Source organism: Pongo abelii, chromosome X (genome assembly GCF_028885655.2).
Source record: "Pongo abelii isolate AG06213 chromosome X, NHGRI_mPonAbe1-v2.0_pri, whole genome shotgun sequence".
Classification (NCBI taxonomy): Eukaryota; Metazoa; Chordata; class Mammalia; order Primates; family Hominidae; genus Pongo; species Pongo abelii.
This window is the reverse complement of record NC_072008.2, coordinates 18,649,300-18,671,892: the sequence shown is the minus strand read 5'-3', so window position 1 is coordinate 18,671,892 and position 22,593 is coordinate 18,649,300. Positions and strand designations below refer to the sequence as shown.

General features: G+C 37.9%; 1 protein-coding gene across 4 annotated transcripts in view; it reads right to left on the bottom strand.

Moving 5' to 3' along the window:
* CDKL5 (cyclin dependent kinase like 5) overlaps window positions 1–22,593 on the bottom strand; it is a 227,453-nt gene that overhangs the window by 74,818 nt on the left and 130,042 nt on the right. For all 4 annotated transcript variants that reach the window (XM_024240950.3, XM_054544372.2, XM_054544373.2 and 1 more), the window contains 2 exons: window positions 14,455–14,500; window positions 3,502–3,638 (listed from right to left, as the gene is read on the bottom strand). In XM_024240950.3, the coding sequence (XP_024096718.2) occupies window positions 3,502–3,638; window positions 14,455–14,500 (183 nt within the window). The remainder of the gene's footprint in view (window positions 1–3,501; window positions 3,639–14,454; window positions 14,501–22,593) is intronic.

Below are 22,593 nucleotides of genomic sequence, written 5' to 3'. Positions count from 1 at the left end.
TGCTGGCACCTCAGCATGAATCAAGGCATTGGATTCTTTAATCCAATTAAACCTTGCCTTTAAAAAAGAAAACAGACATTTTAGTTAAGGACATCCTTGATGAAGCAGTACAAAATATTACTTTGACTAAATTTCAATTCTTGAGTACATGTCTTTTTTGGAATCTGCATGATAAAATGGCAGACTGCACATAAAGGCCTTCTGCTGCACATGCACCATCTGTCCAATGGTTGTCCTGAGGAAAAGCACTTAGAGGACTGAGATGCAAGCTGAATGAGCTGCTTTTTATGTGGAATGCCATTTTTTACTTGAAAGAATAACTGACATACAAACTTATCTATGTTAACACGCAATACGTTTATTGTTATTTTAAAATGAACTAATATTTTTATATTGCTCAGTCATGACTAATATGAGAAACACAATAGATAAAATACACATAAATAAAAAGCTCTTAGGGTTCCCAATAATTTTCAGAGTGTGAAGGGGCCATAAGACCAGTTAGAAAATCACTGCTCTAATTTGGCCTCACAGTTTTGTTCCCACCAGTCAAGTTGTATACCTATCAAGAATCAGTTGTATTTACTCCCATGCCTATTTATAACAGATGCACTTGTTATTTTAATATAATTAAATACCATATAAACAAATGAAATAATGTTTTTTTAAAAAAAGAGTTGCCGTTTATAAGAAAACAAAGTTGAATACTTTAGAAAGGCTTAATAAATCAAAAGCCACTAAACTTATTGCCATCTAATCAAATGTGAGACAACTACAAAACACTGGCAAGGAATGGGTGCTAGTGGGGATAAGCATGTCCAATGAAGGATTCTGCACTGAGATTCCTTTGCAGATGTTTTTGCACATTTGCTTTACCTTAAAGATGCATTACGAGTATGATGTATGTAAAAAAGACCAATCAGAACTTCAGAAGAGCGATAGGCAAAAGGCCTTGACCCTACCTTTATAGCGTGGTAAATGAATACATACAGTATTTATGTTTCCAATTAAAATAAACATTTTAAGTATGTATGCATCGTTTTTTGATTCTCCATTTGAATTCTCTTTTTCAATTAACAAATTCATAGGTGGTCCCAAATGCACAGGTGGAATAAGAAGGCTTTGTAATATAGAAAACAAATTGTATCTCTTGTTTCATATTCTATTCTAAATTCCTCAGTGGCAGAGATATTGTCCTCCAGTATCCAGTCTTCCCTTACTCCGCAGGAACACAATTTTCAAGTGGAGGCCTACCTGCCCAGAACGAAGAGTACATTTCTCTTCTGCCTTGCAGCTAATGTGGTCATGCAACTATGTCCTGGCCAATGGGATATGACAGCTGGAACTCTATCCTGACCTTGAGGACAAGGGTCACACCTTGGTGTGGTGGAGCAGAGCTGCCACACTAGTCCTGTACTGCCCTACCTTTGTATTTAATATGTGAGGGCGAAAGAAACTTCTATTTTAAGCCTCTGTAATCCTGGGTCTCTGTTACCAGCCCCTTATCCCTTACAGAACTTTCTCCTTGCTCTCCTGAGACTCACTGTCAATTATGACGCACTGCCACTAATGAGGCAGATGTGACAGTCACGTTCTACCTAAGAACCACAGGGTCGGGGGAAGAATCTCAGGCCTGACTGTCAGAAGACTGGAGTTCTAGTAGCAGCTCAGCCATTTACCAGCAGGGAGATCTCAGACACACAAAATTGCCTTTCCCAGTGAGGAAACAGATACACAGAGGTGACTTCTCCATTTGTTATATTAAATTATTATTAATAATGAACATCTACCATGAATAGAACAGAAATAAAAAGGATAAACTAAAAGAGATGTCAACATTTTCTTATTTGGTAGTGAAAACTACAAACTGCATGATTATTTATGATAATGAAAAAATAAAAAGCAGCCAGGCATGGTGGCGTGCGCCTGTAGTCCTAGCGACTCAGGAGGCTGATGTGAAAGATTTGCTTGAGCCCAGGAGTTTGAGGCTGCAGTGTGCTATAATCATACCTGTGAATAGCCACTACACTCCAGCCTAGGCAACATAGTGAGACCCCATCTCTAAAAAGTTTTTAAAAAATAAAGAGCATCTGGTTTCCCCTGGAATCCTAATATAGCAATCCTTTTTTTTTTTAATAGAACTTTTTTTTAAAAAAACAACTTTCAGTTTTATTTTGGTGTGGAAGGTACCTTAGAGGAATGTATAAATTGACACAGAAAAAGAAACTTAAAACAGATTCTGGAAAAGGAACATAAAGCAGTGGTTTAAGATTACAAAGAACCTTCTAGTACCGTTCCAGTTTTTCTAGTAAGGAAATTATTATATGTATTTTTTTTTTAATTCAAAAAACAATTTGTAAAGGCTGAATACATTCAAAGCCACATTACTGGTCAGTTACCCTGGCAATACTGCTTTCCATTTGGTTATGACAATGTTGATACTCTGTCATTTATGGTATAGCAAGCACCTGGGTATAGACCTGCAGCAAACATAAACCTCTCCCGCTTCAACCTTCTTTGGACAACAGCATAGGAATTGGCAGGAGCCACCTATTTACTCACAAGAAAACTTGCTTAAAGGTTTGCCCCGCTCCAGTTTCTTCTACTATTGTTAAAGTGTTTATCTGTTTAAGTTTTTGACCATAACAACTGCTGTAGGTCAGCTGCTCTCCAAGAAATTTCTCTTTTTCTTTTTCTTTAGAGACAGGGTCTCACTATGTTGCTCAGGCTATTATCAAACTCCTGAGGCTCAAGTGATCTGCCTGCCTCAGCCTCCCAAAGTGCTGGGATTACAGGTGTGAGCCACTGCACCAGGCCCCTCTCCAAGAAATTTCTAGGCACACATTATTGATTACTGTAACATACATTTGCCCTTAGGTCATGTTATTAAAATTGTCATCAACAAGTTGAACATTTTTCAATACAAGCTAAGGCAAGTGTAGACAGCTCAAACAATGCATGCTTTTCTTTCTTTTTCCGATGCTTGCAATTACTGACTTACGGTCTCATCTACCACCTCAAGCCTCACCTTAGGCCTCCTGGCACAGCTGCTTCCCTCAAATAAAGCCAAAGCACTGGCAGTTCACATAAGCTGCTTCCTGGGCCCACTCATTCCCCAGCCTAGGTCTGATTCAGTGTGGTATCTTATACGGCCTCTTCCAGCCTGTACCATCACTGTCAGTTTACCAGTTTCTCCCTCAGTTTAGGCTTAGTTAAGTCAAGTCTAAAAATTACTTGTTGAACATAGAGTTTAAGACTTCAGAAGCCAAATCAGTATATTGTTTAAACTTATGATTATCTCTATACAGTTTAATTGTACAAAATTCTTAAATATATTTCAGAATTTCTAATGATTATTAACAACACTTTCATTTTTAAAGTTCTCAGATTATGAGTACATTGATAAGCCATATTAGATAATAGTACTTTCTTAAATAATGTCAGAAACAGCCTTAAATAAAAGAATCGGGCAAATGTGCACATTGACAATTAACGACTTACTTTTTCAACATACTCAAACACCAAGTACAACTTTCCCCTCCGACGAAATGCTTCCTTCAACTCCACAATGTTTTCCTGCTTGAGAGTCCGAAGCATTTTAAGCTCTCGTAAAGTCGTTTCTTTGACTTCTTCATTTTCTAGAATGTAAACAATGGTGAAGAGACTAAAATGAAAACTTTCAAGCTACTATTCAAAGAATTCCAAGAACACTGAAAACATCCCAATTTCACCTTCCACTTTGGGTACTTCTGCATAAGAAGTCCAAGAATGGAATATTAAATAACACGTTTTCTTGTTGAAAGGATCAAGAATAAGAAAATCGAAGAAAGGGTTTACTTGATCAGCACAAACTTGACTTCCTGCTTATATTTTCTTACACTCCTTTACTATGTGTATGTATAAAAATTTTCTTATACTTCTTTCACTACGTGTATGTATAAAAACACACTTACAGATACAACATATGCATCCATCGTCATTTGAACTATAACACTCTATACAAGGAAGGAAAGAGATTAAAAGGGCCATAAGGAATCACAAGTGTCAGTGTGCAGAGGAACCTCTATGCAGCCAGCATCTGTAGTAGCTGATGTTTTTAAGGATGGCCTGAAACTTTGGCCTAAAAGAGCATTTTATTCCTCAGGCTGCATGAGTCACCTCAGGGAGCAGGGGTCATGCGCCAAGCATCCACAATTCAAGTCACAGCCAAGTTGCAGGGAATTCTGAGAGTGTCTAATCTTCTCTCTGAACAGCAGCTGCTGTAGGTTCCTGCTGTCCTCCCTGTGGCATGTCCATCTGTCCATCCCAGATGGTGTAGCTGTTCTGGGATGGAGAACTTATGCTGAACCAATAGACCCTCTTCCATACCATCAACTTCATTCATGATAATCTCCGAGGTTATGGAGGAAGGACAAAAGTCATATTAACTCTAATGGATTAATTGGCACGGAAGTGATGAAAATAATATTTCTATTTAAACGAGTTTTTATTATACCTTTAGATTTACCCGGGAAATCCTAACTACCATGTTTTTGCATATATGTACCAGGATACAGGTTCATAATCCCTCATCTGCAAGTCCAAAATCCAAAACACAGTCTAAAAACTGAAAGCTTTTTCTAAGTTTGGGGCAAATTCACTGAGAGGTAACACCTGAACTGACAGGAGACTACTTAATGTCTTTGTTTATCCAATCTAATATGAACATTCATATGTTGTGCTATAGAAATACTACTTGATTACTGGGTGCTGTGCATTATAACATGCCACACATCCATTCTAAAATCCAAAAATTATGAAGTCTAAAACACATGTAGCCACAAGCTTTTGGGTAAGGGCCAGAATCCTAGCTTGAGAGCTGTGTGACCCTCAGGATTAGACACGTCTTTCAGTGTGAGAAGGAGGAAAATGGAGTGTGGAGATGGGGGCACGGAAGCCTACTAGATACGCCCTCTAGAAGAAAGGCTCTCTAAGCAAGGCATGCAGGAGGAAAAAGGCTGAATGGATTCCAAAGGGAGAGGGAAGATTCTAAATGTAGAGCCAGGAATGTTTCCTCAGATTATTTTCTATCCCAGCCCGCTTTCCCAACCCCCAACTCAAACTGAGTTTAAAGAAAAGGGAATGACTTAAAAGCAAGGGCTTTGTAGCACCCGAGTATCCGTAACAAACTGGGAGCACAGAGTCAACACTCCCTTGTGAACTGGTTACATAAATGAAGTATTCTACTTTAGCCAGAAAGCTGTTGGAGAACACTGGAACACAGATTAGGACCAAGAGAGATACTGCCTATGAGAAGACAAGAACCAGCAGTAGGAAAGGCCAACTGTGGCACAAGCAGCGAATTACCTGGCTCACACCAAGGCGGTCAACAGGGAACTGGGTACTTACAGGGAAAAGAGCATGACAGTGGATGTCACCTGGCAGTGGGGGAATGTCTGAGATGCAATCGGGGACATCCCAAAGTAGCTTAGAGGATTGGGAGGGGACAAAGGTCCAGGTGTTCTGCAAGTTGGGGCTGAGCCAGAGCAGTGGTGTTCTGTGACTGTTAGAATGCTAAGGTAGCTGCAGCTGCTGAAGCACAGGAACACCAGCAGTTTCCTAAAGAAGGAAGATCGAGAACATGCTTCTCTAATATCCCCTCCGAGTTACTCAAGGTTGGGGTAATCAAACTAAAATCCATCTATGTCTAAGAAACAGAATAACACACAGATCTCAATTAAGAAACAAATGATCTAACACGGGACTAATTTAACAAGAGACAAGTCTACTGATTACTCATGACCTGGTCCGTGCCTGCCTTTCCATCCCCATCTCATGTCCCTCTCCCTCACCTCCATCTTTCAGTTCCCAAAATAGCCCCAGACTTCATTTTTCCACCTTAATGGCCTTCAGACTTGCTCCCTCTGCCTACAATGCTCAGTCTATTACATAGGCTCTTGACAGGGCTTGCTCCTTCAGGTTTTAGTTTAAATGTCACTCCTCCAGAGCCTTTCCCAGACCACAAAAGCAAGTAGGCCCCCATCCCCATTATTCCTTATCACAGTTCTCGACTTTTCTTTCACAGAACTTCTTACCATTTTTCTTGATATATTTGTTTGCTTAGTGGTATACAATCTATGCAGCCATCCCTGCTAAATCAAGAGCTCATGGAGGACAGGACTCAATTCTTCTGCTCAACAATATACACGAGGACTGTACCTGACACAAGGAGAGGTGATCAATACATTCTTCCTACATGAATGCTTCACCTGTGGCCACAAGGAAATCTCTGCTCATACATGCCTAACTCTTCCTCACTTCAGCCACAGCAATGGGAGGGCAAACAATAGGCACTTTGCCTCTCAGTTTTCTTACAGCACTGTCAATTTCCTCAAGCACTGCTTATCAGGCAGTACGATAAACTGAATTTTCTCTTCTCCCTATTCACCTCTGTCCCTAGGTGTCTTCTACAGTATGTGATTAGAAACAATGGAGGATACAGAACTCTGACAGTGCTCAGGGTCAAGAACACACACAAGTACATGCACACAAATACCTAAAGAGAAATAAAATCATTAAGAGCATCCATAAGCTATGATGCTTGGTGAATTCTTGGTACTGGAAATGCAAATGAAAAAACATCGTACTATTATTTATTACCAACTTGTGGCAGTTTCACTTTGCTAATGAATAAACCCTCTTCAGAATGGCCGCATCAGGATGGTTTTAGTAGAAGGAACAGTGGACCAGGACTAGGGAGACCTAGATTCTGGACTAAGTCTTTTAATCAACTAACAGTACACCATGCAACTTTAGGCAAGCCACTTAACTTTTCATCAGTAAAAGAAACAAATAAATGCCTCCATCTCCCAAAAATCCTATTGCCTTTTTCAAATCTAACAATCTATTATTTCTTTTCATTAAAATTGTATTGATTATGAGCCTAAACCTCATGGAACTTGGCTGCTTTGTTATACATACATTATTCGAATCTGTATTGACTCCACTTAACAATGGTTAGAGAAGATAAATGAATCATCAAAAAGCAGCACACAAAATTACCTAGAATGTAGCGCCCAAACAACCTCATTGGAGCAGCTGTTTTTAGGAAATAAAGGCTTTTCTACTTTATGCCAGTCATAGTATTAAAAGTTGAGGTAAACACTTGAGCACTAAGATTGCAATGAATGGGAACAGGCAGGAAGTGGAGTTAATTCCCTAAATTCAAGCAAAATGGGCACTCTTCATTATTACTGGGTACATCCTATAATTTTGTTTTTCTAAGTACTTTGAAGGTTCCTGGCCTGCCCTGCACTTTATGATGAAAACTGTCAACTAAATTATCAGATGAGGGGAAAAGGAAGGCACTTTCCAATTACACAGGCTTCTCTTCTCAGAGGTACACAAAGTAGGAAAGCATTTTGCAAGGCATTACAAAATGCCTTGCAAAAAGCATTCAGTAAGGCATTTTCAAAGGATGGTAGTACAGCCCACTGAAATGAGCACAAAAATCACTGCCATCTAGTTGAAATAATCCCCGTGGATTCTTTGTCTAGGCTAGGATTCTTTATCAAGGCTGGGCTCCAGTTTACAAATGAAGAAATCAAGTCTAGAAAGGATAACTTTCTCAGGGTGCATGAGCTGAGGGTCTTATTCTACTTCATAGTCTGAGTAGAACACAGGGACAAAGGTGGCATAGTATACAATACAGTGAGTTTTGGAAAGTGAGTCACAGTACCCAGGTTCAGGTATAACTATGCTACCGTTTAGCTGAACGGCAAGGCGGCATAGTATGGGTGGAAGAAAAACTCAACAAAGATCCTGGGTCAGCATTTTAGTTGCAATTATTCACATACGCGCTATGCAACTTTGAGCCTGAGGTCCATCATCTGTATACTGGGGCTGAGTTATACTGGATTATTCAGAAGGACTCTTCCCGAGTCCATACTTCTATGTGATAACTGCTTATGTGCATGCTGACCCACCTTGTCATCAGTTACCACTGAGGGGGTTTAGCTGAATGCAGGATCAACTCTGATAGAGTTATGTGCAGATATATAGAAACCCCACTGAGTGAGGACAAAATGGCAGGGTGGAAAAAGGATGTTAAGTAAAAACAACCCAAAAACTGTCCTACTTCTAAACTTACCAGTAAGGCAAGTTAACACACCTAAAAATCAAGAGCGATTTGCTAAAGAGAACAATTCTTAAGAAGAAAGATCACAGGAGAAAAGGAGATTCAAAGATAACTGATGAAAAGAGAAAAATCTAAAGATGAGCAGAAACTCTATTGTAACTATTTTTAAAGAACTGTGGGCTTAGAAAGGAAATCCAGGAATAGCTGTAACCTACTTTGTGAAATCACAAACCTGACATTTTTGTATAGCCAAAGAGCCCCCCACCCCAAATGGACCTTTACACAGATAAACTGATAAAGAAAAATCAACCCATCCTTGATCAAAACCACGGGGGTACCATATTTGAGTCTGGTTGCTCTTATTGAAGAAGGGACATCAATAGACAGACAATGTGGCTGAGGGAGTTTGAATGCTAGTGCTACTGTTACATACACCAAAAAGATGAGGACCCTCCAATCTTTAGAGATGAAGAACAGGTAAAAGCACAGTAGAAATTTATTAAATCACAGAAGATGCAAAATGATCACCAAATCCTAGAAGAATCCCTGAAGTCTGAAGGAGGTCCATGTTGAACATGAAAAGGAAGTGTGGTAAAATCATGACTAGCCAGAATGCTCAAGCTCAGTTAATCAAATTCTTTGTTTAATCAAGGGTTGGAGTTTTTGTTTCAAGGCCTCTTTCACACAGAAATCAGGCTCTTGAATTTAAGGACTCCAGATTACGAACTCTGGTTTTGTACCATTATATAAAATAAGAGACCAGAGTACTCCTGATCCAGAGATCAGTATAGAGCTTTCCAGTGTCTGGGTAAACAGAAGAATAAAATAAATTAGAAGACAGAACAGATGATCAATTAAATGTTTTCTAATAATTAAGAAGAATATGTCCATTCCAAGAGGAAAATAGTTCTTTATAGAAAACATTCAGCAGAATACGAAATGCAAGTAATTTTATTTTATATAAAAGCAGAGACACAACCTAAGTTTCATCTTAAATGTAGACTACTGTATAGCTCCCTGGAGTCAGCCTCCTTGCCATGCACAGAGGCCCAGTGACAAGCAGAGAGGCTCTCCCCTCACTCCATCACCTTAATTTAAGGAAAGATGGAAAAGTCTAAAGAAGCAAAAAGAAGGTCCAAATGTATGTCAAAAATAAATTCTAGACAATAGGTTTTCCTAAAGTAAAGGCTGGACAGACAATATTTTGAATTCTTGCTGGTCCAAAGCTATATAATCTAAATCAGCGCTCTTGGGTTATTTAATAAATTGAGGACAGTAGACACTTGTACTTGTGTTGACAAAACAACAGTGATACATTATCATCTGAACATCAAATCTCACTGTAGAAGATGGGAGTCATAGGAAGGGTAGAAGAATTGGACTAAATTTATAATTTATACATAGTCTGAAAAGTACCTTTTAACTAAATAATCTCTAGTATCTTTATGGTCTATGGTCATTTTTTCCCTTCTCAGAAAATCCAAATAACAAGCAGAACTATTACAATGAGCAGAACTAATACAATGGAGACTTCTGGTTGGTCAGGTGTTTACTAGATAAAATTTCTCTGCAGGAACTTAATAGCCAAACTTATAATACCATCATTTAGGGTTATCTTAAAGAACTCATTATCACAGACTCCAAATTTATGAAGTGTCAACAAACAGAAGTCATCAAAACAAGAAAAAATTAACTAATGAAGTAAGCTCAGACAAAATTTTTCATTACTCAAACATTCTTCCCTTTTAACAGGAGTCTATATCCCCAAGTCAGGGTGTCAAAGTCTTTCAGAGAGAATCACAGGCAAAGACACTGATAAATTATCTGATAGAATTGTATCTGCTAACAACTAGAAAATAAAAACCTCGAAAAGGCAAGGCTTGGTGGCTCATGCCTGTAATCGCAGCATTTTGGGAGGCTGAGGCAGGAGGATCTCTTGATCCCAGGAGTTCGAGACCAGCCTGAGCAACATAGCGAGACCTTGCCTCTACAAAAAATGAAAAAATTAGCTGGGAGTGGTGGTGCACACCTGTAGTCCCAGCTACTTTGGGAGGCTGAGACAGGAAGATTGCTTGAGCCCAGGAGTTCAAGGCTGCACTGAGCCATGACCATGCTACTGTACTCTACCCTGGGATACAAAGCAAGACCCTGTCACACACACACAGCCTGAAAAAGAAGACACATAGACAGGAATAAAAAAAGAAAAAGAGAAAACTGACAAAGCTTTTTGTATATTTCTTAATGACCCTATTTACTGCAGAAGCTATTCATTGGCCTAGCCTACAATTTTACTGTAAAAACTGTTCCTCCTCCCAAAAAGGTTAACACTTGATTCTTTCTTGAAATAGCATATTAGTTACTACTATAACCTAACTTGTGTTAACTATAAACTTATTTTCATAATTTTAGTTTCATTTTACCCACTTAAAGTCCCAAAATAAACTTTTATTTACTATGAAATTTTGATTCCCATTTTAAATAGTGATCTATCATCCTGGGATAATAAACACTTCTTGAACTAAATAGTAGTCTAACAAAATATAGTTTCACAAACATTTTACATAAATTTGTGAAGACATATGAATTTAACAAGAAAGTAGGACATTAGCATAATCTTTTAAAGCTACCAGAAATTAACATATATTCTCACAAAATATTCCGTGATATCAGTGAGAGAATAGATGGTCCCGACTTACGATGGTTTGGCTTCGATTTTTTGACTTTACAATGGCATGAAAGCCATATGCGTTCATGAGAAACCATACTTTGAATACCCATAAAATCATTCTGGTTTTCACTTTCACTACAGTATTCAATAAATTACATGAGATATTCAACACCTTACTATAAAATAGGCTTTGTTATATGATTTTACCCAACTATAGGCTAACATAAGTGTTCTGAGCATGTTTAAAGGAGGCTAGGCTAAAGCTATGATGTGTGGTAAGTTGGGTGTAGTAAAGCCTTTTTTTGGAGACAGAGTCTCACTCTGTTGCCTAGGCTGGAGTGCAGTGGCATGATCACGGCTCACTGCAGCCTCAACCTTCTGAGCTCAAGCGAGCCTCCTACATCAGCCTACTGAGTAGCTAGTATTACAGGCACGCACCACCACGCCTGGCTAATTTTTTTAAAAAATTTTTGTATAAACAGGGTCTCGCCATGTTGCCCAGGCTGGTCTCAAACTCCTGGCTCAAGCAATCCTCCTGCCTCGGCTTCCCAAAGTGCTGGGATTACAAGTGTGAGCCACCACGCCCAGCCAAAGCATTTTGTACCTAACAATTTTTTCCACTTATGATAGGTTACTGGGATGTGGCCTCATCACAAGTCAAGGAGCATCTGCACTGGATTACCTTGAACATGGCTCAGACCAAGTGCAGATCCTATTTCAGTTAACAATATTTTTACAGGATTATTTCATTATCTTCACTAAGACTTTTAAACATTAGATCTAGATAATCACTGCCATAATATCAAACGAATATTTCAAGAATAACTAATAAAGGGGATTAATGAGAGCTACATGACAATGAGGGCAATATTATCATGACACTCTGTTTTTTATTATAATTGGCTAAAATTTAAGATAATAAACTGATTGAGAATTAAATGGTTTACACAGGGGTTGAATAGACATCCTCACCTGAATGAGACTATCTATATACACTTCACACTCCAAACAAGTTGTTCACCAAACCTGTACCCTTTTTTTCCATTAAGCAAGACACTACTCCAGCCAGAGGAAAAGGGTAAAGACAAAAAAAAGAGAGTAGTAGTATCTCCCTGGGAGAAATGTAAACAGTAGGTAAGTGGGCCAGACTGGAATGAAAAAGTTTATGAATAATTGGTTATGTCTTTGGGTTCTAGCACAGAAATGTTTTGGAAGTATCCCTCTAGAAGTATGTGTAGGTGGTACGTAGGTGTCATTGACAAGGTGGGGTGGGTGATAAGGCTGCATGCCTCTGAGGGATGGTGAGTGATAACAGTCTGGCAGAGATGAGGGCAGAGCAGATTAATGTTTTGTTGGTTCAATAAAATAAGGGCAGATCAAATGTTTTCCATGTCTAGACTATTCATGAACTCCCGACATCATGTCCAGAAACAGTTTCTCTCACCTCAAAATGATCCAAGTTACATGTCTCCATTCAGGCAATAACTGTTTTCTACTGTGTTTTATTGTTATTTATTTGCAGGTCTTAATTCTCCTAATAGGTCATATGCTTCTTGAAAGTATCCACACCTCAACTCTTACAGCACTTCACTCAGTGCTCAATGAATTTCAATGGATACACTAGATTTCCACTCTAAAGGTATCATTAACACAGGTAAAAATATATAATTGAAGCTAAGAATTGGTATGCACAAGACAGAGATTATAAAGAACATGGTATTTACTTAAAAAGAAAGTAATGGGGCTGGACAAGGTGGCCCACGCCTGTAATCCCAGCACTTTGGGAGGCCAAGGCAGGCGGATCACTTTGAGCTCAGCAGTTTGAGACCAGCCTGGACAACATGGCGAAACCCTGTCTCTACAAATAAAATACCAAAAAATCAGCTGGGCACGGTGGCGCACACTTGTAATCCCAGCTACTCAGGAGGCTGTGGCTGTAGAACCACTTGAGCCCGGGGAGTGGAGGTTGCAGTGAGCCAAGATTGCGCCACTGCACTCCAGCCTGGGTGACAGTGTGAGACCCTGTCTCAGAAACAAAAAAAGATGGCATACATGGCCTAGATTGTACTTTTTACAAAATTTGATGACAGTTATTATTTTTGGTGGTAACTGATGCTTGCCAATATGCCCTGAAAGATGAATGCACAGCCAGAAGCCTTTACATGCATGCGAAGGTTGTGCTTTGATCTACTGTTGCAACCATTCTTTTTAGGAAATCACCATTTGTCTCTCAGCCACCTGTTGACCCAAAGTCACTGCTCAAAGAGCTCATTTCCAATGGTATCACAGTGGGATGGCCTGGGGCTACTGCTTCCTGCTAGACCACAAATATCCCATTTGAAGCAAGATTTTTTTGTCCCCCCAGAACAAGCAAAAAGTTCTTTTTTACCTTCCACTTTTTACCTTCCCTTTAAGCCTGCCCATACACTGACTGCTAAAGTTCCCAGCTGATATGCATGTGTTTCATGTAACTAGCACATCAGAGATGGATTACATCAAATACTACTGCATCTCTCCTGGAGCAAGCCCCTTTTTGTTATTTAATGTTTGCTAAGTCTCTGAGGTGAGGGTGATGAAACTGTTCATAAATATAGAGGCTGGTGTCTTACATCACTTAGGGTATGTGCGCTGATGAAGGTAAGCTATGACTGCTATTTCCACACTTCTGATTAGATATGAAGATTGATGCTGTGTTGGTACTTCTTACTCCTAGACCACAGTTTTTCAAATAGCAGGCTCTGACTTACTAGTAGTGAAATCAATCTATTTGATGTCACAATAGGCATTTATATGAACAGGAAAGAACAGAAAGTAGAAAGCTTCACATTCATATAATGAAGTTCGTGACATTTTTGCTTCATTTACATATAGTGTTACATATGTGTGCAGACACTAGGTTAGGATATGAAATATATTTCTACTGTGGGTCTCAGTCCAAAAAGTCTGAAAAAAATGTTGTCTAGAGCACCTTAAAGGCCATATCTATTTTTGTTATCAGTTTCTCTATTTGGCTATCTTTGGATGGCCAACGGTCTAGATTTTAAAACTAATGAACTACTGAAATGCATTATTTTAAACTTTCTTGCCCAGCATGGGGTAATTTTACAACTCTGTCTGAAATGGTCTGGATGTGATGAAGGCCCCTAAGCATAGTATTTCTTCTTAAAAAGCTTTTATTCTCTCAATGCGTTATTCTAAATATAAAATCAATCCCTCAATATATCCTTGTATTTCTAACTCTGACTAGGAGCTGGAGATCACAGTAACCAATACTGAAATCTTTCACGTAGTACTTTCTATTTGTGTGGACCCACAGAAGTATTTACTTGAAGCCAGTTTTTTTATTTTAATAATATTTAGAAACAGCATAAACGACATGCCTTCTAACCAGCCTTTGGAGCAAGATTTCCAATGCTGATTGCAACCTTAAAATAAAAAGATGAATTTTCTGATATCATGAGATTTGAAAAGATTCACATAAAAGGAACTAAACGTTTGAAAGCAAAGCATAAGAAATAAGCTATATTCACTTTCTAAGACTGTGACTTCAAAATATCAGGAATAGACAGTGTCTGACCAGCTAGATCCCACTTCTTTCACACTCTATGTATAAAAACTTTATACAGAAGGAAAAATACATACATACAGACATATATATATATATATCTACCTTCACTGTCCTTGAATTTCTTGATCGCCACAATTTCATGTGTTTCCTGCAAGGGAAAAGAATCAGAAGGAAAGTCATTCTCCAGTGTTTTTCCGACTGGGGATTCCAATTGCCTGGGGGTATATTCTGGGACAGAGTAGCAAGAAGCCAGAGTGTCAAAAATATATCATCTTCCTCTCCCCCGCCACCCCTCATTTCTTGGTTCCAAAATTCTCTTTCTTATCACCCCACAAACATTGTCAAGGAAGGAAAAGGAGAAAGCGAGAAGGTGTGGAGCAAAGAGCAGATATGGTGACAGAATATGCGTAACTCATAAACCATTAGTGTCAATGTCTTGAGGATACTCAAAAGTGCCAGGATGAGTGGCAGACTGTCATCTGTACTGCCCTCTGAAGTCCAGAGACACATTTTAATTGGCCTTCTAAGACCAAGAAAGGGCCTCTCCAATACACAGTAGTTGCTGGTAGCAGAATGCTAACAAGCATATCTAATTTTCACCAGCTCGTCCCTATTGATGGTCACTGCAAATCCAAAGTGAGATAAACATTCCATCACCAAATACCAGTCATCACCTTCGTCCTGCCCTTATCTCTTCTGAACAGAAGAGATAACAGAATTCTGCTTTAAAAGAAAATATGAAAATCTTTTTTGTTGTTTTTGGTTGGGAGGAAAGAAAACAAGGGCTGGAAAGGAAATGGAAATGCTAAGAACTAAGTACCACTAAACTAAATAATTTTTATCCAATTCTGGTCTATAAAAGGAATAAAAAAGCTTTTGGCAAAATAATTAATACAAATTCTTCAAAGCCAACATGTCATGCAAAAGCCTTCTGAGTGACTCAGGCCTGTTCTTTTTTACTCTAAGTGGGGACACTTTCAGATCAAATCTTTTAATATTTAATAAAACGTTGTCCCTGCATCAAAACAAAAACTTTAAAAGTAAACACAATACCAGGCAAGTGTTATAAATTATGGAGGAAAAAGATACTTCTTAAAGGTACTGTGTTTTTGTTTTTAATGAAGGAAGAGGATTGTAGGGTAGAGACAACTCACTTGTATGTATAGGGTACACCTTATTTATACATTAATGGATCTTCTGACTTAAAGAAACTCCTTCTTCCAGGTATTTTATTATTGGGAAGGAAGAACTGCCAATTTTAAGTAATGCAGGAGATTATCAGCTGGAATATTATCCCACGTAGTACAAAGGTGACTCTTTCATGTATGCTACTCTCCCATAATACATTGATATCATGTTCTTACCCTGCTCCTTTTCAAATGGCTCTAGCTAGCAATCTACCTACAGCATAACTGAAAGGACAGACCATATCAGGAACCTCCTCTTGCTTTTCTCACAGCACAAAGATGTAGCTTCCAGGAATAGAGAAAAACTGCGCACATCTCAAATGAATATTGTTCCAGGTAGTGTTCCATCTTATATTCTACTCTAACTGAAAGACTCCCACATACATTTCTTTCATTGCATCCTAAGCGTTAAAACTTTGTCTGATTTTATAAAAGATCTTAGTTCAAAACTGTCCACTGATATGACTACGAATTTAAATTTGTAACTGGCACATTTATACCACCCTGAATAAATTCATTAGTTATTTTTCTCTGGCATCTCATAAATACAATTTACTGTATAAAGCAGATGGGTAATGGGGGTCAAATAAAATGTTTATTCTTTTATTTATCCTTTCAAGAATACCATGAAAATCCTCTCTCCTCAAAACTCACTTTCTCTGCCTCCCCCGATATGGTTTATGTATTTACTTAAAGAATGAAATCGAACAGATGAAGTTTTCTACATTAAACCAATTCAGTGTTTAGTGGAAAACACATGCAATTAGAGAAGATACTGGAAAGAATTTAACATTTCACATGTATTCAAACTGCTTATAAAAATAATATAAACTCATTACAGAAAATACAAAAAGAATATAAAGGGTACAAAAAGGATATAGAGAAGACATTTACAAAATTAACCCTTGCTAATATTTTGGTATATTTTCTTCCAGTAAATTTTTCTCAAATGGTAGTAGTAATATTGGACATCTTATTGTATGTTGTTTTTATTTCGCTTGTATTATGTAAGCAACGTTTCAAGCTGTTATTTTTAAAACCACCATTTTTCATGGATGGCTATTTAACAAGTCTATTAATGAACATACTTCAACATCTACATCTTTATTTCCACAGAGTAAATTCTATAAGTGACATAATTGGTTCAAAGGGTATGAATGTTAAAGGCTCCCAATATATAATGACAAACTGACATCCAAAAAAAGTCATGTCACAGTTCCCTTCAGCAGTGTATAAGAATATTCACTCTACACCCATTGCCAAAGCAAAATAAAATCATTTTAAAAAACCTCTCTGGCATTCAATGAGATTAGAGAAGTTTTCTTCTAATAAGTGAAATCCGGTCCACTAGGGTTAATATTTTCTTGTTGATTCAGGGATGTTGCCAAATTCTGTTACAAATCTTTTCCTCAGGTTGTTGTGATCACTAGAGTTTTGTTGTTGTTGAATATAAATTATTACATAGTCAAGTTTACTGATATAGGCCTTTGTAATTATGTCCATTACTTTTGTGCTCAAAGTCCTTACTTCGCCTGAGCATGGTTAATATTCATCTGCATTTATGTATCTTGATATTTTAATTATTTCTTTCCTTAAATCTTTATTCACTTGTAATTTATTTTAATATATGACATGGTGAGGGAATCCAGATTTAATATAATTTCTAAACACTAATCCAATTTTCCCAATACCCTTTACCAGAAATTTTTAGTTGTTACATCTTAGCATCCTTACATATAGATACTAGATGTGCTTTCAGAGATTTCTAGTGGACTCTAGCCTAGTCTAGTATAGGCTACTGATCTGTTCTTATGTCAGAACCAGTTTTTAAAGTATTGTGACCTTAAACTGTTTTAAATTAATCTGAGGTTATTGACACTGATTCTTCTTATACCATTTTGTTAAATATATTTATTTTTGAGAGCAGGGTTTGACTGTTGAATTTAATTTGTAATTATAGATACATGAGCTACAATATTTTATTTTTTTTTTTTTACATATTCAGTTCCCTTCACTGTTTACCACCAGTCCTTTTCTTGTATGGTTTATATATATTTGAGTGATTGATTTGCATTCATGTTTTGCTCAGCCAGAGTACATCTTTGAAAGGTTTTCTGACAAAGTGTCCTATTTTTCAAGTCTTTGCATTTTTGAACATCTTCACGTATACATGGCAACTTGATAGGCACAGAATTCTTGGGAAGGCAACCTTTTATTCTTCAGAGTCACTGGAAGCATAAGTACACCATAAAGCCCTGGAAAATGCCATTCACATCACAGACACCAGAGTCTGTATGCTTATTAAAGCAACTTAATGCAGATAGGAATAAAGTGTCTTCTTGTAACAAAATCTATATACTAAGATATTTTTCCAAGAAGAAGAAAATTAAGGGTCTAAAAAGAAGGGCTGCCATTTTCTAACATAAAAATTATAATACTATCACATAAGGCATCAAATGGGGAACAATGACCTGACAGTCTCTGGTATTTGTAGTAGAAAAGAAGTATGAGGCCTATTTGGATTTTGTTCCAATATAGATCACTTCTTTTTTTCTGCCTAAATACTGTTAGGACTTTTCCTTTTCTTTGAAATAAAAATTTTAAATTATTCGGAATATATCTAGAGGAGTGTGTGTGTGTGTGTGTGTGTGTGTGTGTGTGTGTATTTTTTGAATCAATAATACCTGGAAATCAATGAAATTAGAAAAGTCTTCTTTTACACTGTTGGTGGGACTGTAAACTAGTTCAACCATTGTGGAAGTCAGTGTGCCGATTCCTCAGGGATCTAGAACTAGAAATACCATTTGACCCAGCCATCCCATTACTGGGTATATACCCAAAGGATTATAAATCATGCTGCTATAAAGACACATGCACACGTATGTTTATTGTGGCACTATTCACAATAGCAAAGACTTGGAACCAACCCAAATGTCCAACAATGATAGACTGGATTAAGAAAATGTGGCACATATACACCATGGAATACTATGCAGCCATAAAAAAGGATGAGTTCATGTCCTTTGTAGGGACATGGATGAAATTGGAAATCATCATTCTCAGTAAACTATCGCAAGGACAAAAAACCAAACACCACATGTTCTCACTCATAGGTGGGAATTGAACAATGAGAACACATGGACACCGGAAGGGGAACATCACACTATGGGGACTGTTGTGGGGTGGGGGGAGGGGGGGGATAGCATTGGGAGATATACCTAATGTTAGATGATGAGTTAATGGGTGCAGCGCACCAGCATGGCACATGTATACATATGTAACTAACCTGTACTTTGTGCACATGTACCCTAAAACTTAAAGTATAATAATAATAAAATAAAATTTAAAAAAAAGAAAAGTCTTCTTATAGCAACCTTAAATGTTGTTTCTACTCCTATTTTTCTATTATTTTCCACCACAAACCTTACAACTTTTAGGTTGGATCTTTCATAATTGCTTAGTATGTTTTGTACTAAGTTTTTGTACTTAGTATGCAAAGTTCACAATTGCATCATCAGCACCTAGAATAGCAGGCACATAGTAGGTGTTCAATAAACATTTAGTAAACGAACATTAATGAGTTCAAAAGTGCTAAACAATTTTGTTTTATCCATTTTAGGCTTCTTTCACTTGTCCTTATCTCAGCCAACTTCTGCATTTTTTGCCTTGTTTTAGCTTATTCACTCTCTGTAGAGGTCATATCTTCCTGGCTTTCTTTTGGGAGACTAAGCAGATGTCTTAACTTTATTGGTTTGTTAGAAAAGGTCATTTTCAGAACCATGTGTTGCTTGTAAATCTTCACAGCCATGTTTTCTCTTCCCAGATCTTTTCAGTGTTTTCTCTGCTCCACCCTTTAAAACTCATCCTTACGGCCGGGTGCGGTGGCTCATGCCTGTAATCCCAGCACTCTGGGAGGCCGAGGTGGGCGGATCACGAGGTCAGGAGTTCAAGACCAGCCTGGCCAACATGGTGAAACCCCCATCTCCACTACAAATACAAAAATTAGCCAGGCATGGTGGCGCGTGCCTGTAATCCCAGCTACTTGGGAGGCTGAGGCAGGATAATCACTTAAGCTGGGGAGGCGGAGGTTGCAGTGAGCCAAGACCACGCCACTGTACTCCAGCCTGGTGACAGAGCGAGACTCCATCTCCCAAAAAACAAAACAAAACAAAACAAGAAACCTCATCCTTACTAAGATGGAAAGAGATCCACCAGGGCTGGCATTTGGCCTCAACTTGAACTTCAAATATGAACTGATGCACCCCAGCCCGATTTTAGAACCTGGCTCGCTAGCACACATCCTTCTCATTGGGGTTGGCTGGTCTGAGGCTAAACTGCCTGGGCAGGGTTCTCTGAATAAGCCAGAAGAGCACATGCCATTTATAGCTGTTTACCTTGTGGCATTCTGTAGACCACATTTCCAAGCATAGCCTGTTCCCTTCCGTTTACCTTCACCACACTTTGCCACGGGGACTCCGAATCCTAGGATGGTACATGCCTTTTCCAATCCTTCTTTGCTTCTTCCCTTACTATATTTAGGACATTTTAGTCTCTGCAAAGATCTGGAAATGCAGATGTTAATGCAGGCTAGTAGGGGAGTGAGAACTCCAGCTCCAGCAGTGTCAGATTATAGTTAACCTCAGTGAGATGGTTGCTTATTTTTCAGTTCCTGGGAGCATGGGTCCAAGGCATTTCCTACTCCCTTTGGATATCTGGCCTGATTTGGGTTCACAAAGTAGGATGAACAGCATGATGTTCAAGACTATGTTTTCAACCCAGTCCTGTTAATAAAATTAATTCTCCCTGGACTTTGCTAGCAATCTTCGATGTTTAGTTTCTTAATCTGCAGAACTTCATGGGTATTTAACATCTTCATGGGTATTTAATGGAGAGGTAGGAAGTAACACGCCAAGCTTTATTACTTATTCTACCACCACCCTGAGATGCTATATATAATAAAGGTGTAGACAAAGAGAAAAACATACAAAAAATAACTCTGAAAAACTTGTTTTGAATTTAATTTATTCATAAAAGCATACCATTGCCCCCACAACGTCTGCAACAGAATGTCACCAGCTGTAGTTAGCAAGATAGGCATAGTTTGCTACTTGTTTCAGTGTCTTTATTTAAAATATGAGGTATTTAAAAGCCGACATCTTAAGCAATAAACTAAGAATGTGATCAAATATATCAGTAATCTATTAATGATAATTCCATGCCTCACCCTTAATTCTACTTTAAAATTGGAATTCTATTATGTACTTTGGAACACAAATAGAAAGACTAGGTAACTTTAGATAAAGGTTCCTGAATTGTACTACTGTCTCCATGAGTAAACAAACTATATCAAGGCATTTCACATTTCCCAGAACAAATTTCCCCAGCTGGAAAAAAAAATCAGAAAGAGAATAAAAAATAAATGTTATGAGTACTAACAAATACAAATATCTGGAGAGCCTATAGTTCCTTCAATATTCTCAAGATCTCTACCCCATAAAAATCAAGCCTCAATCACTAGAGAATCATACTGGACAGAGACTTATAACCATCAACTCACTTGCGTTGCTGACTGTCTAAAGCTTTGGGTCATTGTTTTATTCCCAGTATTAATTGTCCCTTACTTAAGATTCTGGCAAAGCAACTAATTGGTATTAACAGCCATACAATTTACTAAGTTATTTTAAAATGCAGTTATATAACTTAATTATGCTCTGGAACAGTGAATTCTTTAAACTGATCATATACTGTATAAGGAAGTAGCAAGAGTCATTATTTTTCAAATGTTTTGCTAAGTTAAAATATCCAACAGGTATCATGAAACAGAACAGAATAAAATACTCTTTTATTCTACTATTCACGGATTAAGCCATTTCAAAAGGTTATAACAGTTATTCCTCAGTATCTACGAGGATATAGAGGGGGCCACTGGTTCCAGGATCCTCGAGGATACCAAAATCCATGGATGCTCATCCCTGACATAAAATGGCACAGTATTTGCATATAACCTATGCACATTCACCTATATACTTTAAATTATCTTTTGATTACTTATACTACCTAGTACAATGTAAATGCCATGCAAATAAATAGTTGTAATACTGTGTTATTTTTTATTTGTATTTTTTATTGTTGTATTTTTTAGTTGTTTTTGTTTGTTTTGCTGAATATTTTCGATCCTCAGATGGTTGAATTCATCGATGTGGCACCTGCTGATACGGAGGGCCATCTATAGTCTACAATTCATTTTCTAATTACTCTCTGAGGAAGTGCTTTCTTGGGAGAAATTCTTTATTTCATCATCCAAATAGCAGGAAATATAACTTGATAACTAAAGTATTTTAAATATTTCTGTTCATGTTTTATTTGCAAATATCCTGTCTGCTCCCTGAGCATAAGTAAAACCCTACAAACACAGAAACTACTACTTTATCGCTTCTCAGCCTTTTGGCTAAGATCAAGTGAAACTAGTACTTTTTTTTTTTTTTGAGACGGAGTCTCGCTCTCTTTCCCAGGCTGGAGTGCAGTGGCGTGGTCTCGGCTCACTTCAACCTCTGCCTCCCAGATTCAAGCGATTCTCCTGCCTCAGTCTTCTGAGTAGTTAGGATTGTAGGCACGCGCCACCACGCCCAGCTAATTTCTGTATTTTTAGTAGAGACAGGGTTTCGCCACGTTGGCCAGGCTGGGAAACTACTACTTTATAGACCAGTATGGTCCCAGAAAAAGTAAGCTTCATTTTAAGTTATTATTTTTAAGTACTCTTGTACCAAGCCCCACCCTAAGTGCTTCCCATGCATTATCTCACTTAATTCTCAAATCATCATTCTGAGGAGATCTCATGCTCATTTTACAGATGAGGATACTGAGTTTTAATGAAGCTCCATAATTTGTCCCATGATCACACAGCTAAGACGTAGCAGAGCTGAGATTTTAAACCCAGGAAGACTGATTCTGAATGCCATTTCTCAACCATAATCATGCTATACTGTCTTTGCAAGCCATGTGTATGTAAATTTTGTTGTAGAAAATGATTCTGAAACACACACACACACACACA